The sequence below is a fragment of the Astyanax mexicanus genome, chromosome 3 (genome assembly GCF_023375975.1).
Source record: "Astyanax mexicanus isolate ESR-SI-001 chromosome 3, AstMex3_surface, whole genome shotgun sequence".
In the NCBI taxonomy this organism is placed as follows: Eukaryota; Metazoa; Chordata; class Actinopteri; order Characiformes; family Acestrorhamphidae; genus Astyanax; species Astyanax mexicanus.
Window position 1 is genome coordinate 12,500,748 of NC_064410.1, and position 16,661 is coordinate 12,517,408.

At 36.8% G+C, this 16,661-nt stretch overlaps 2 protein-coding genes across 2 annotated transcripts; both read right to left on the bottom strand.

The window, feature by feature from the left end:
• Positions 1 to 896: 896 nt before the first annotated feature.
• On the bottom strand, positions 897 to 8,861 carry LOC125799420 (SUMO-conjugating enzyme UBC9-like). Its single transcript, XM_049476092.1, has 7 exons — positions 8,523 to 8,861; positions 8,217 to 8,298; positions 6,217 to 6,300; positions 5,290 to 5,362; positions 4,142 to 4,251; positions 3,487 to 3,566; positions 897 to 1,597 (listed from the first exon to the last, which is right to left on the bottom strand). Exons 2-7 carry the CDS (start codon positions 8,280 to 8,282, stop codon positions 1,534 to 1,536), a joined length of 477 nt encoding a protein of 158 aa, XP_049332049.1. The 5' UTR covers positions 8,283 to 8,298; positions 8,523 to 8,861; the 3' UTR covers positions 897 to 1,533.
• A 2,258-nt stretch (positions 8,862 to 11,119) lies between these two features.
• Positions 11,120 to 16,661, bottom strand: mpst (mercaptopyruvate sulfurtransferase). The gene is made up of 2 exons (XM_007239024.4): positions 16,030 to 16,661; positions 11,120 to 12,115 (listed from the first exon to the last, which is right to left on the bottom strand). The coding sequence occupies exons 1-2, from the start codon at positions 16,616 to 16,618 to the stop codon at positions 11,817 to 11,819; spliced, it is 888 nt and encodes a 295-aa protein (XP_007239086.1). The 5' UTR covers positions 16,619 to 16,661; the 3' UTR covers positions 11,120 to 11,816.

The window sequence follows — 16,661 nt, forward strand, 5'->3', positions numbered from 1 at the left end:
GATCCTGTAGTGTATGCTGTATTCTGCAGTGTTTCCTGCATCATGGAAATGACAAGGCCTATTAGTTTGGTCAAATATTAAAAAAATGTACTTGTATTAATCACAATAAAATTAATATTAAAATGTTAATGTCTGTATTCCCTGCTTTTTAAAAGCACTGCAGAATCTCCAGCAGCTGTAAACTATTAACACAAGCCTCTGACTGACCAACTGATTTCTGACGTGGTGGGCATGTCCTTAGCTTGCACTCTGGACTTGATGTTGCTGCTACCTGTCTACTCTCCCTATTTATTATTATATATATTTTTTGTGTATTTATCTTTATCTATTTTGTTATATTCAGTTTTTATTGGATTATTTTATTTTGTTATCTTACTTTATCTATATATCTATTTTAACAACAGCTAAAGGGTGTAAACTGGATCGTGAGATCACAATTTCGTTCCACCTCATGTACCACATGTGATGCAAATGACAATATAATCTCCTTGAATACTTAGTGATTTCCTGAGTGTCTATTGGTCAGTACCACACAAAACAGACAAAATTAACCAATTACAGATGAGCGACAGATTGCAAGGTAGAGCGAGTGTCTCATTAGGCAGAGCCTACAGCCTTTTAGATTAATTTGTGCAAAAAAAATGACAGCACACAAATTATATAGCACTCATCATTATAGACATCACTCATACTATTATTATATTATAATATAATATTCAAAATAATACATTTATTATTCCTAGAGCTGGTTTCCCATATTATACCTAAACTTTACATGATGGAACACTACTTGGCTTTAGATTTAGCTTACTGCAGGTTCCCAAAAATATCTAAAAAAAAAAATTTAATAATAATAATAATAATAAATAAATAAAATGACCAAATTTTAGACTTGAAACTTTGTTAGAACTCATACATTTTTATATATTTATTGTGGTCAAACACATTTTTATATTTATGTTGCGAAACATTTTCAGAGTAAACAAATGCTCATATTTATATATTTACAGACATCACCCCTGACCTCCTGCTCTCCCTCCTGCTCACAGCTGATCTCAGAACAGTTTTTTCTCTATTATTTAATCCTGATCTCACTCATCATATAAAAAAAACAATAATATTCAAAAAACAGCTGCCAACAGCATCACCTCCACCCACAATCCTGATTTAAATCGTTAAGAGCATGGTTCTTCAGCAAGTATACCAAACAAGATAATAAAAACATGAAGTATTTCCATTCCACTTTGTCATTGAGTCTTTACCAAGTCCGGTCCCTGCTGTAGGAAATGTAGCTTATTTACACACAGCTTCAAAGTCTGAGCTGTGCACGGACTCCTGTAAGTGCTGCTTGGTTTAAGTCCACATTCAGGCTCATCTTTAAGCCAGACCAAACAAATCCACATGCAACTCAGGGTCTAGAACCAAAATACAGGTTTCAGATGTTCTAGAACCTTCTGTGAAGGAGTTCTGAAACCTTATGTCACAATTGTACAGCTTTATGTTGTTGTGGGGTCCGAGTCCGGGGTCAGAGCTCTATGTCGGAGCAAATCTCTTGGCTTGAGCTCTCACTCGCTTCTCATAGTCCATCCTGTTCTGACTGCAGGAGACACACAAAAAACACAGTAATTTTTAAAGTAGTTTTTAAAATAGGTAATTTTTACAGTGTTAAAATGTACACAAGTACATTTTAACACTAGTAATTTACTTTGCTACACTGGAAAACTCCCAGTTACTGAGTAAAAAATTAATTGCAGGCTGTCAGCTTTCAAAACTTCCTGCAAAAGCATGTGGTGATAAGTATTTTTATCGTTAAACAATCTGCTTGAATGTTAAAAAAAACATGTAAATCATAGCAATGGCAAGTTAAAAAATAACAATGAACTGTAAAACTATAAAAATACAGTTTATACTCACATATGACCATCATTTTTTAACAGTAAAGAAAAAAAATGGATCTTAGAAACCTATACCCCTTGTTCTTGAAAATGTTTTATGTGGTGGGCTGAACAAATACTGCCTGAAATGTCCAAACTATTATTTGGAATAATTGTGTATTAAAAACGATTTAATAAATTATTTGTTGTACTTTTTTACATCAAATAATTAAAAGTAACTATGTAACTTTTACTCAAAGTACATTTTAAATTGAGTAATTTTTACTTATACACAAGTAGATTTTTAGATGGGTACTTTTACTTGAGTAGAATTTTAGCAAAGTAAAGGTACTTTTACTTAACTACAATTTTTTGAATACACATGGTTTACTGAGTAGGGTCTGACTGCAGTATAAGAGGCAGCAGTTTCAGGACTGTAGTTGTAGGACCCTATGATTTTGTGACACTGCCACCTAGCGGTAGAGGGTGTGCTTAGTCCTAAATCTCAGGTGCAATCCTCCGTCTCATGTAAAAATCTCTCTTTCATTAATATTCACACTTTCTCTACTTCTATTATCTTCTATTTTCATCTCTTTCAGAATTTTCTGGAGTTTCATCTCCTGATGACATGGTTGTACTGTCTAGTAATAAAATATCGGAACACTTAACAGGTGTGCTCCACATAGAATTAGACAGATAACTTTTGTTTTTGGTGTTTATGTTAGTTGCATCTTACAAGGCAAGGTCGGGGATTGGGTGTAGGGGGTTATGCAGCAACGATGGCTGTGTTCCAAAATCTAAACATGTTTATAACCATGCAGCCTGTAGGTCTCTTGCCCTATATCGCTGCATGTAGTTGACATCACCAGGGAGTACACTATAGGGGCATTGCAGGGTGTAGAGTAATTTGGGATGAAATAACTAATTGCAGCTTTGCTACAAACATTAATTTCAGGGCAAAATAAAAAAAATTCTGGGGCCCTGGAGGCCTAGGCCAGGCAATGCCCCTGATTATGTTTACGATGATTTTTCCCAAGCCTGATTTTTTTTTTGATGCCCTAAATGCAGTCCGAGATCCGAGTGGGTGTAGCACCAGTACTTCTTCTTACTATTCTGATAAAAAAAAAAACGACAAAAAAACAAACAGTTGGAGGCCTAGAAGTCTGTTCTATAATATCACTTGTAACGTAATTTCTTCGCATTCCCATGAGATTCCTTCTTATAACTTTTGTCTTTTGTCTTACAAGCTCCTACATGCCTCCTGTACCGAGTAAGAATACATTAACTGTTAGCTAGCAACAGAATATACTATACATCAGCGTCACGAAAACATAGGGTCCTAGTACTGTAATCCTGAATCTGCAGTCCTGAATCTGCAGCCTCTTGTCCATCCACTGTGTGGATGAGTTCAGTTCCACTAGCAGCTCACCTGATTTACCTTAGTGAAGGACTGATTAGATAAACTAAAGAATAGACGGGAATTGCTGGAGAACACTGGAAGGGTTTGAACACAGATTACTCATATTAACAGCTTTACACATTTTTTTCTTGATATTGTAAACCTCAACACAGTTCTGACAAACAGGGTCTATGCTGAATCCCACTCTCTCACCAGTAGATGGTGTAAGCCTCGGCCTGCGCTGGGTCCTGGATGTTTGGTTCATTCAGCAGTTCCTGGATGCCCAGCAGGATCTGACAATGCAAATACACAGACACATACATTACACTCACAGTTACACTGCACTCATGTGTCAGTGTAACAACTTTACATAATTTTTCCAGTGGTCTTTAAATTTGATATGCTCAGCACGAAACAGGTAGGCACTTTATGAGGTGATGCAGGTGTATGGAGAGGCTTGTGGTGAACAGACCACAAACCTTTAAGGAAGAAGTACACCCACAGCTAGATCCATCCAACTGAGTATCAGTTCCTTTATTCAAGTAGATATTTTAGTCCCTCAGTGTACGCTTAACCCTTTAAAGAAATGTTTCCATTCCTCTGTCCATCAAAGCTTTAAATGATAAGGGTGCTAGTGGTCATAGCACGGTCTTCAAATGTTATGAAACTTGTATCATAAATTAAGTATGTCTGAATGTGTCTAATACTGCTACTTTTAACAGCAGGTACTATGACTGGACTAATTTCCCTCTGTAAAAAGAAAAGTTTTTTATAAACCTTCCTTGTGTGTAATTGTTGTTTGAATGTGTCTCTGGTGTATTTTTCAGTGTTTGAGAGAAGCAGGAACAGTGTGTGTGTTATCTCTTGCCTGTTTGATGGTGATGGCTGGTCTCCAGTCCTTCTCCTCCTCCAGGATGGACAGACAGACTGTTCCAGATGGATAAACATTTGGATGGAAAATTGGAGGCTCAAACTTGCCTGAAGAGGACAGACAGATGCATTCACAAATTTGTTTGTCTTTTTTTTAAGTTGAGTAAACCATTTTTTAAGGTTTTATGTAGTACCTTTTAAAACATGATTCCAAACTGCACCAAAATTGTTACGCTTAAGTTACAGTTAAAGAATAATCCACATTTCGTACTACACTCCTAAAAATGGTCAAGGGTTTCTTGAGCAAGTCATAGAAGAAACATTGTGCCATTCATTAAAGCACTGAATTGTTAAAGTGGTTGGAACAAACCTGTAGAAGCTAGTTTTATTTCCAGCACTAACACAGCACATCTACATTTTGTAAATAAGGTCACATGATCACACTTTCACACACTGTCCTGTGATGCTAGCCCAAAAGAGTCCATGGTGACGTGCGTCACAGACCCTTTAAAAAGTGTATAAAGTTCTATACAGCACTCTGATCTGTACTTTAACTCACGAAATCCCTAAATGACATATACTGAACACCCTGAGAGCATCAGTGCAGGACACTGTGGGAGTGTGAGCTCATGTGACCTTATTTACAGAATATAGGATTGCTGTGTAAGTGCTGGGGATAAAATTAGATTATTTTAAACGTTTTTAGACTCTACAGTTTCATAGAAGAAGTTCTGACAACTTCTAGAACAAAATGTCAAAATACTTTTATACTGTTCATATCGATATCGGAATTGTATTGCATCAATCAAAATTAAGAAATTTGTTGTGATATAAATTTTTGCCATACCTTTCAGCCTTAAATACAAATTGTTGTTGAGTAAATTATGTAGCACATGGATTTAAATCCTAAAATATTTACTGTCAGGTGCTCTTTGTATTACAGTAAAACAAAAGCATGAGTGAGTTGTCCAATTAATTTAACAAAATTATTTTCAGAACTATACAACAATATTAAAAAATGAATTAGTATTTATTTTGTTGCTGTAGTGCGACTAAAATATTGTTATCACAAAAAATACCCTGAAATATTGTGACATAATTTAAGGGCCATAGTGCCAACCCATAGTGGGCACCATAAACACTCACATTTCGGAGGGGATGATGGGTAGTCGTCCTTGAAAAGCATTCTCAACTTGTATAAACCTCCTTCCCAAAGAGTCTACCACAAACAAATAAATATTTATTTTTCTTACCATTTATACACAACACACACATACATTTAATACACTACAACAGAGTTATTTAAACTTATATATGTATCATAAATATTTAAACAAATATGTCAAACTATTTATCATCTAATACTTTTGTATAATGTTGCTTGATTTTATTTTTTAAAATGATACATGGTCAAAATTAGTGTCATATGAGAGATGAGTCAACTGGCAACGAAAAGACACAAAATCAAAGTGCAGCTGAACAGATGCAAACTGTGGCTTTGTTTGATATACTATAAATAGTAGCTATACTAGAAAATATCCCTCAGCAACTTACGACCCATACAAGGGTGTGTGTGTGTGTGAGAAAAAAGGAGAAGAAAGATAGAGATGCATCAGTGCTTTAGTCTGTATCTGTGTACAGACGTTTATTATCATTTCTTGCCCTTCTATACTGTAACATTATAAGGGCATACACTGACCTTGTATGGGAAAAGTAAGACATTTATTAAAACCAATTTAGACTATTTAGAAACTGGATAGAGAGTGAAGTAGGTGTGTTATTTTGTGCTGGATGAAGGGGAGTCTCTTATGAGCTGCTTTTTTATTAAAATAAATTATCCAATAAAATGAATGTTCTGAACAAACAATATAACTGGTATTTTTATATATATGCTGCAGTAACTTGCATATTGTTACACAGGTTTTAGTAGAGGGGGCCTCAGGTTATAAAAAAGTGCCAAATGGGCCTCAGGATAAACAAAAATGTGAATCCACCTGCACTGTCAGTATCAGTAGTGTGATTAAACTGTCTTTGATAAAGCAGAACTGCTACTCTCACTCAGTCACTGCTCACCCCTTTCTTCCCTGGGATAGCACACTCCCAGTTCATCAGATTCATAGTGCCATCTGGGTTCTTGGTTGGTACAGCAACAAAGCCCTGTGGACACACACAGACACACACAAACAAAAAAATAAGCAAAATCATTTATGAGGTAAATCCACAGACAATGCACAAAAACAAAAAAATTAAAGCAAAGAGTGGCAAAATCCAAACAAATAATAAAAAAACTGCAAAGAATAATAAAGTAATCAAGTATGTTTAAACATATTTTTCTCTTTTGAATTTGAACCATAAACTTTTTGCCTTCTGAATCATTTGGCACAAAATGAACTCCATAGAGTTTACAGGGTAAGCTTATTGAAATTAGATTCAAGTGTTTAAACATGGTGTTAATGGTGAAATAATACTTGGCCTCTCTATGAACACTCCAATAGAGTCTGGCTGCAGAGCTCCGCTGTGAGGCTCGCAGCAGTCTGTCACCACCATGTGGAGACAGAAAGGACGTGTTGACTTATGCTGGATGTGGAAACATGCGCACTATGCTCAGATATGTTTGGAAATGTAATTACTTCAGTTCAAAAAATATATTTTGCTAAATACTGAATTAACAATCTAAAGTGTTTTATGTGAATACAGTATTTTATATAGTTGTTTTGCTGTGCTATCAGTTAGCATTAGCGCAATAAGCTGCCGTTGTGCTCAAAAGTTCACCTGGACAGAGCCAGTAAACAACAGATAAAGATTTTTTTCTGATAATAATATCGTGCAGAGTTTGTAATTGTTTTTAATTGTAAACAACATTATCATTAGGTAAATTGCTGGTGTTGTAAAATCTATCTAATAATCTATAATCTATCTAATAAGTTTAAAATCTATCTAATAATACACTTCTGAAAGTTCTTAAATATTATCCTATGTTGTATTAAAAATCTTTTTTGTCATATTTGTGAATACTTGTGAATAGCATTGTCAATTATTTTGGCTAAAATGGTAATGATTCATCCCTTTGGAATTTTAAGGTTCTGAGATGCAGATCTTAAAATATTTTGTATTCCAAACAGCGTAAAGTGTATGTGAATACAGTACTGTTTTCAGTTAGCATTAGCACGATTAGCTGATTAGCTGCCGCTGTGCTCAGAAACACACCTGGACAGAACCAGTAAAAAAAAAATCGATAAAGCTTTATTCACATAACAATATTGTTTAGAATTTGTTGGACGAAAATGTATTAATTTGATGTACATTTTGTAACCCATATAATAATTAGCTAACTTGCTGGCTTTGTGAAATTTAATTCTAATGATATCTGATAAAACACTTATTAGAACTACTGTATTTTAAAACAATAGACAAGCTTAATCTTAATATTTTAATCTCATGTTTGAAGCTCTGCACCATAAGGTCATTAAAAAAGTTTTGGAAATTTCCCTCCTATGGAACTAATTAAATATTATCATATGTTATTTTTAAAAGGTCCTATAATGATATTGAAGTTGTGAATAGCAAGGTTATGTTTTGATTAATTTGAAGACCTTAATTAATAGTCCCTCTGGAATTTTAATGTTCTGATTACGAGCGGTTTTGAGATACAGATCTTAAAAGGTTCTTCTTATTCTATACAGCAATGCTGATATGCATTTTTTTATTCCATAAATAATCCAGAAAAATATATATATTTTTTTTATTCCAAAGGGAATGTATATTGAGAACAAATGGCATTTCTTACATGCTACGGCTTCACTTACTTAAAAGTTACAAATTAAATGTCAAAACAGAAAAGGATAAAATGATACTTTATTATTAAACAATAAATGTGAACTGTTTATAAGAAATCTTATTAAAAAACATCATTACAGTAATAAAGCAGTAAGCTTCCTCTAATCCGCTAATTCTTTTAAAATAAACTCAAAATCATTCCGTCCCCGCAGTGGAGGTCTGCAGTCAGACCCCTCTCCTTTACTCAGAATAAACTCAGATCTGCTATAATGTAAAATAAAGCGGAGGATTCTCACAAACGGGTGGTCCTTCCTCCAGGCTTTGCGCTCCTGGGACAGTCTACTCAGAGCGATGCCCGACATGACTCATTGGCGCCGCCTGTGGACAAACAGAGAAAAGCAACAACAACAACAACAACAGCGTTAAAGACGTATATCTAAAATACCGAGTACTGGGTGTCTACAGCTTTATTAAATAACCTGTATCTAAATGCGTACAGTATTCCAGCCTCAGCAGAGCTAAAACAGATTAAAACAGTTCACTGTGTAGATAAATCATCCGGATTACAATAGAGCGAGGTTTAATTACAGGCGTTGTCTCACCTCACAGCAGCAGCAGCAGCTGGAACACAGAACTGCCTCCCACCAACCCGGAGAACACCAAATATTCCGATTTAACCAGCCAGCAGCAAATAAAACCGGTTTAAACACCTGAAACCCGCAAAGGAACACCTGTACCTGCGGCCGGAGAGCTGCTGCTATCTCTCAGCACCAGTACTGTACTACACTGAGTCCGAGTCAGGCAGTAAATCTGTATAAATCTCTGTAACTCGCGGGTTCAGATCATTTTAGAAAATTTCTCACAGCTCGTTTAATGGCCGAGCTGCTCCCTCTGCTGCTGCTGCTGTCTGTGGGTTTTAGGACCCTCAGGCAGAACACAGGACACCTAACGCAACACCGTCCACCTGAGGCTGCCATTAGGAGTGTGGCACAGTGAATATATATATATATATATATATATATATATATATATATATATATATATATATATATATATATATATATATATATATATATATATATATGTGTGTGTGTGTGTGTGTGTGTATATATACAGTATTAATCAAAAATCTGGACACAGTTTTTTATGTACTTATTTTCTTACAAACCAAAATACACTATGAAGCATTTAGGTGACAAACCATCTTTTGGTTATTATAAAAGTTACCATTCCATTTTGTATGTTTTTATTTTTAAATTTTATTTTTTAAATAATGCTACAATGCATATGATGGGATAATAAATATAAAGATATGTGTATATGTAAGTATATTTGGCGGTTTATATTACTTCATTCTTATTGTAAGCTTACTTTGTTTTGCCTTTGAGCAACATTATGTATATTATATTTGTTAGAACCATAATAAAGCAGTGGTGATTCATATAATTAGCATGTTATCAACATAAAGGCCTACAAAAATCTCTTAAATAAAAGTGTGATTTTTTTTCTCCCCCAAAAAATGTAATTCACATCATACAGGGTTAACTTGCAGTTTTTGGGGCTGGTAACTCTAATAAACTTATCCTGTACAAAACATGACTTACTCAGGTAAGAGAGCCAATTTCATCATAAAGTTTTTGCTGGTCTTTTTGCGACTACACTGAAGGATACTTTTAAAGTTCATTACATTTTTCAGATTTACTCACCTTCATTTCCTACCTTATTTAAGTTTGCTTTCACTTATAATGGTGGACTATATATGAGCTGATTTTTCATGTTCTAAAGTAGCTAATGCTAACATTACATGTTAGCAATATTTTGAATTAGCCAGGCTAGCACACAGACACAGATGACAGAAACGGGTTAATAATGTTGTCTCTGTAAAACTATATGCAGGACTATATCAGATGTTTCATGATTTTCACACTAACTATGTATTTGTTTCGAATAAAATTTTCATTCGGGGGTTGAACTTTAGGTCTCCATTGTTGTTAATTATTACAGATAATATGTAATATATTAGAAACGCTTGGTTAAATGGGAGAAATATGTAATAGAAGTTAAGCCTTGCTTTTATGATGGTTTTATTTAATCTCTGTTCGAAATTAGAAGGGATTTTTGCCATGTGCTCCCCAGTGTGGTATTCAGGAAAATACACTATATGGACTAAAGTATTGGGACACCTTCTCACTCGATGTTTCTCCTAAAATCAAGAAAATAAATGAGTTTCACCTGTAAAAGTAACTGTCTCTACTGTCTAGACAAAATCTTTTTCACTAGATTTTAGAGCATTGCAGTGAACATTTGAGGGTTGTTGGGGTCAAAATGTTGGATGTTCACCATCCACCTCTCCCTCAACTCCCTAACTAATCCCAAAAAAGTATTAGATGGAGCAATTTTTTTTTTTTTCAGAAAACAGTCTCACTGCTGCACATCTGACTGCTAGGGGCTTTATACCCCTCCATCCAATACCTGGCATTAGATATGGTATCTGCCCCAGACAAAAAAAAGTGTTGCCTATTTTATTGGCAACACTTCTCTACAAGGACTAGATTAGTGGAATGTGAGCAGATTAAAAAATATGAATGCAGTCAATAGAAGGGGCATTCACAAACATTTGGGCATATAGGGTCTCTCATTTGCAGACATGCAGTTCCTATGCAGTTAATACATTTCCAGGGTCCTTAAAGCACATCAAATTATTTTTCTTCTTCTATTGTTTAATGTGTCAAAACAGTCTGTGTCAACTAATTGTAACTGGTCTAAAAATCCCAAACCATCTAGAAAAGTGTTTTCAAATGGCAGACGAATCAGACCGTGGTTTAGATGATTCAAGACAACATCTTTTGATCCTTTGCTCTGGACTGTGGTTCAAGCTTCTTTTCCCTCAGCTATTTTGGACACAAACTAAAAAGTCTGAACGTCTGGACCAAGCAAGGCAGATGTGAGGCAGGTTAGTTCGGGGCTGGAATGGATCCTAGTCTACTGAGGTCATGGGACAATAACAGTTAGACAAAAAATGTAGCTCATTTGCAGACATGCAGTTTCCATGCAGTTCATACATGTACAGGACTCTTATTACAGTGGAGCCTTAAAAGGAAATAGAACATTCCAGACTGTGGTCAGGATGTTGATTTGAGGAACATAATTAAAAAGTGAGTAAAAATGTCATATTTTGGACAAAACAAGAAACCTACACTTTTTGTTGTCAAAAATAGTGTTTAATATTTTTTTTTAGATTTTATTGAAATGATACAGTGGAATACACAAGATTAGATCTTGTAACGGTTTGCAGTAACAGATGCTACAATGTCATAACCATTCAGTCTGTAGAACATTAAGAAGGTCACTTAATAAATGATGATGCTCCAAAGATTATCCTCTAGACTTGAGCACTCTAAAAAAGCCTTTTCAACACTTTGCTCCTATTCCTACAGTGCTCTGTGATACTCTAACAATCACTGCTGAGGATGTGCAGTACATTCTAGTTACATCAGTCTGATGCTAGTCTAGATACTGCAGTCATGAAGAAAAAGTGAAAGATAAATTCAATAACACTTCATTCATCAGTTAATGTTCTCCAATGTAAAAGTGACTCAGGTCCCAATTAGCACAAATGACCTCTGGGGTCACACAGCTGGTCTCTTTGTTTTTAATCAGTATTAATATAAATGGAAATATTATTGGCAGCACTATTTTAAATTAATTGCACATTTTTATTCATTGCCTCTCTGAATCTCAACATATCCAGTATGACTGGCCCTTTTTGCCCTGTAAGACAGTTTCAATGAGAATTCCTAAACTGCTCCTGGATCATGGTGTCTTGTGTTGATTGTCCTGGCCCAAACCTTTCGATGTATGTCACTCTAGATCTACAAGGCACAAAAACGTGCCCACTATACCTGCTTGCCTTTACCCTCAGAGATGACATGTTCAGGTGCAGCCTTTGCGAACCACTCGGACCACGAGCCGTCATACAAACACACCCCCGGGTGCCCACACAGATGAGCAGCGAGGGCAATGTGGCAGGCAGTCACACCCGAGCCACAGGTGATCCAGAACTGCTTCTGCATGTCCACTCCTGCCTGCTGAAACAGCGCGGTCAGCTCCTCTACTGGCCGCTCCAGTCCAGATGAGTCCATGAAGGATGGGAAGGGCATGTTAATAGTGCCAGGGATGTGGCCGGGTTCTGTGCCTGAAAGCATCAGAGGGTTAAAAATACACTTTGGATACACAGTCTAGAGGTTTAGGACATTTTTACTCCTAAAAGTTAAGAGAAGAGTTTGCACAAAGGTTTGTGTGTTTGTTACATTGTATACACTTAGTCTAGTTAAGTTTTGATTCAGTGAGTGGACTAAATACCTTTTCTCCATCCTGTCCTCACCTACATGGGCTGTGTCTCTATACTTTACATTAATTGGTTTGCAGAATGCTGTCAGTTAGTCTAGCTTATTTTTCAGGTGTTGTGCTGAATTCTACCTCTCTGCCAAAATCTGACTAAGTTTGATGGCAAGCTATGTCCCTCAGCAGAAAAAGCATAGCAGATTCCCCTTGTATCACAAGTGTAAGCGATCGTATGAATACTGCTGGGCAATGCACCTGCATGCCAAAAGGGGGCCGTTTTCAGCACAACACCCCTTCTTCTTTTTTTTTGTTAAAGCCAGAGTGCAGCCTGCCCCCATGTCTTGCCTGAACCATCTAGAAATCTAGTTTCCACACTGCAGACGAAACATACAATAGTTCAGATTATCAAGGCTGAGACCACATCTTATGATCAGACCAAATTTTTATACTTGTGGTCTGGACTGTGGTTTGCACGTTCTTTCTAGCTGCTACTTTGGACCCAAACTGAAAAGTCAGAAAGTCTGGACCGAACAAGACACATGTAAAAGCATCCTTAATAAGTATTTTAAGTTATGGAATCTTTTGGTTCTAGGCTGGGATAGTTTAATGAGGTCATATTAATACCATTTATAAATGCGATAGCTACAGGGCTCCTAATCTTTGTGCTACCTTGGGTCTGTGGTCCAAGGGCACCCTTAGCCCCTTTGGTAGTCAGGGGTCACTGAGAACTGGTCCTATTGACTTACCCTTCAATGCTCAATTCAATATTAATTTCAATATTATAGTATTTTTCTTTATCCAATATAAAATTATCTCTTACTTTAATAAAAGAAAATATGACAGATTCTAAAATAAATATCTGTCCTCTGGAAAGAACCATTCAGACAGCCAAAGATCTATCAGAAAATGTTTTATACAGAATTTACTTTAAAGAGCCTAAATAATGCAATCTAAAGATCACTCCAAATCCCAATTGGAATTTGTATACACTTTATAAAGGATTAGTGAGATAAAACATTAAAAAACAAACGGCGAACAAACAAACTATTGCTCCCTGGGGGTTTTGTATTGTATGTTCAATGTTTTGTCTGTCCTGCTACCACATTTCTATAAAGCTGCTTTGCGACATCTGCTGTAAAAAAGTGCAATATAAATAAATTTTTTTTTTTAGGACAAATTTGAGCAGTCTTAATAAAAAGCTGTATATTTCAGTTCCTCAATATTTAAAAGCCAATAATATCATAACCATAGTAATTTGTGTGTGACACACTTACATACTATGAATGCTACACAGACTATTGCTAGTCTTTGTGTAACTGCAAGTTCAGTATACTGTGTAAAGAAGTGCAGAGTCCAGTAGAAAAAAGGGTTACTTCAGGCCAGTGTTGGCCAATCCTGGTCCTGTAGCCTTCCTGCACTGGACATTTTAGTTTCCTTCACTGTAACATACTTTCAGCTTGTTCTAAAGCATAGTATTAGGGGAAAGTTAGTGCTTTAGTGCAGCAAAAGACTGAAGTGTGCAATATTTTTTAACTACAGGAGCAAAATTGGGAAACAGGCCTAGAGATAGAACTGTAGTAGGCCTTCTGGGGTAAGACCCAGTTCTTATTTCCTATTAAATACCTAATAGATACATATTATATTTATTATATAATATACAGTAGTTTGCAAAAAAAATCATAACCCTTGAACGTTTCCACATTTGGTCACCTTACAACCACAAACCTAAATGAATTTTATTGAGATTTTAAGTGATAGACCAAAACAAAGTATTGCATAATTGTGAAGTGAAACAAAAATGATATATGGTTTTCCAAATTCTTCTCAAATAAAAATCTGAAAAGCGTGACATGCAAAGGTATTCAATCATATCAATACTTAGTAGAGCCACCATTCGCTGCAATTACAACTGTAAGTGCTTTGGGGTTTGTTTCTACCAGCTTTGCGCATCTAGAGACTTTTGCCCATTCTTGTTTGTAAAACAACTCAGCCAAGTTGGATGGAGAGCGTCTGTGAACAGCATTTTTTACCCCTTGCCACAGAGGCTTGATTCAATTTAAGACTAGGCCAATCTAACAAATGAATATTCTTTACTCTAACCTATTCCACTGTAGCACTGACTGTATGTTTAGGGTCATTGTCTTGCTGGAAGGTGAATCTCCTTCCAAGTCTCAAGTCTTTTTTTTGCCTTCAACAGGTTTTCTTCCAAGATTGCCTTGTATTTAGCTCTATTCATCTTCCCATTAACTCTGACCAGCTTCTCTGTCCCTGCTGAAGAAAAGCATCTCTACAGAATGATGCTGCCACCACCATGTTTCACAGTGGGCATGATGTGTTCAGGGTGATGAGCAGTGTTACTTTTCCTCCACATATAGCTCTTTGCATTTAGACCAGAAAGAGACAACATTGGTCTTATCTGACCACAGCACCTTCTTCCACATGTTTGCTGCAACTGCAAACAGCAATTCACATGTTTCATTAACAATGGATTTCTTCTTGACACTTTTCCATAAAGTCCTTATTTGTGGAGCGCATGACTTATGATAGTTGTCCTGTATACAGAGTTTCCCACCTGAGTTGTGGATTTCTGCAGCTCCTCCAGAGTGACCATGGGCCTATTGGCTGCTTCTCTGACCAGTGCTCTCCTTGCTTGATCTGTCAGTTTGGGTGAATGGCCATGACTTGGTAGGTTTGCAGGTGTAGATTACTTTTTCTATTTTTTGGTGATGATTGAACAGTGCTCCGTGGGATGCTCAAAGCTTGGGATATGTTTTTAAAACCATTATCACCTCTTGGCGATTTCACAAAACACTGAATAAAAAAAATATTTTAAGAATCCACTTCTTCTACAAAATAAAAATTTAAATATATTATTGCATATGATATGGCACACCCTTAACTGAGATATTACAAAAAAAAATTATCAGATTTTAATATTAATCAATGATCCAGAATATCATTATACTAATAACACACTCCATATATCTCCATATATTCAGGATTAAAGGAAAATGATTGATACTGGACAGATATAATCTGTCCCTAGTAGATATACTAATGGGAAATGAAAACAGTGTAAAATCCCATAGTAGTACCCTCATGTGATAATTGGGGCTGGCTAATTTTTCAGGGTATAATATCGTTCACTATATTTAAAAAATATTGGCGATACAATATGGCGATATGGAATTTATATACATATACAAGTAGAAGTGTGCCATATCACATCTTGCACAATAAAATCTTCAAATTGTTTTTATTCAATGTTTTGTCATCTTACTATAACTTGCCCTGAAATATTGTAATACTATTTTTGGGACATAACACCCACCCTATTTGCTTTTATTAACCATTTTACCCAGTAAATACGATGGCTATATTTGTGTTGTAGTCAATAAGATGCATTGATTTGTTCACCACCACTATGAAGAATCTGTTTTGACAGCTCTAGCTCTAGTTTGTCTATAATTAACACACCATTTCACACCAAACTCTAACTATGACTGGTTGTTATTCATCCACTGAATTATGTAGAACCTTGAAAACTGGTGAACATCTTCTTCAAGATGTCTAATTAAGTTTTCGAAAAGTTTGAGAAGTATTGTAAAAGTTGGAGTGACTGAACAGAGACTGTCAACAAGCGTCTGCACTGAAAAAATCTAGCTTTCCTGACACCAGACGAGCCTGTAAATACTGTATATTTTAATGAAAATTAAGATTATGCAGGTATTTAAAGTATACTGTGGTCTTTTTATTAAGCTGTACCTTCTCTCGGTTCTGGTTCGAGTCCGCGGAACCGCCCCTCCACTCGGGCGTCCACCACCTGCACCTTCCCGCTGCTCAGGTTCTCCAGCACGTCCTCGTAGGTCTTCACCCAGGACGGCTTCATCTCCGCGCGGAACTCGCAGCGCTCCGGCGGGGTGTAGCGCTCGGACACCGGGTGACCCTCCCGCAGCCACGTCTTCAGACCCCCGTTCAGCACGGACACGGAGTCGTGGCCGAACAGCCGGAACATCCACCAGACGCGCGGCGCCGCGAACGCGCCGAAGTCGCTGCCGTCGTAAACCACGACGTGCGTGCGGTTCCCGATGCCCAGATTCCCCACGTACTCCGCGAACTCGCTGGCGGTCGGCAGCATGTGATCGAACGGCGAGGTTTTATCGCAGCAGTCGTCGATGTCGAAGAACGAGGCTCCCGGGATGTGGCATTTTCCGAACTCCTCGCGCGCGTTACGATTGACTTTGGGCAGGTACCAGGACGCGTCCAAGACCCGCAGGCTCGGCCCGACCCGGTTACTTTTCACCGCTTCTGATAACCACTTCGCCGCTACAAGAGCTTTCACTTGCCCGGCCATGACAGTCCCTTCATCTGATCTCTAACCCACAAAGCGCACACCT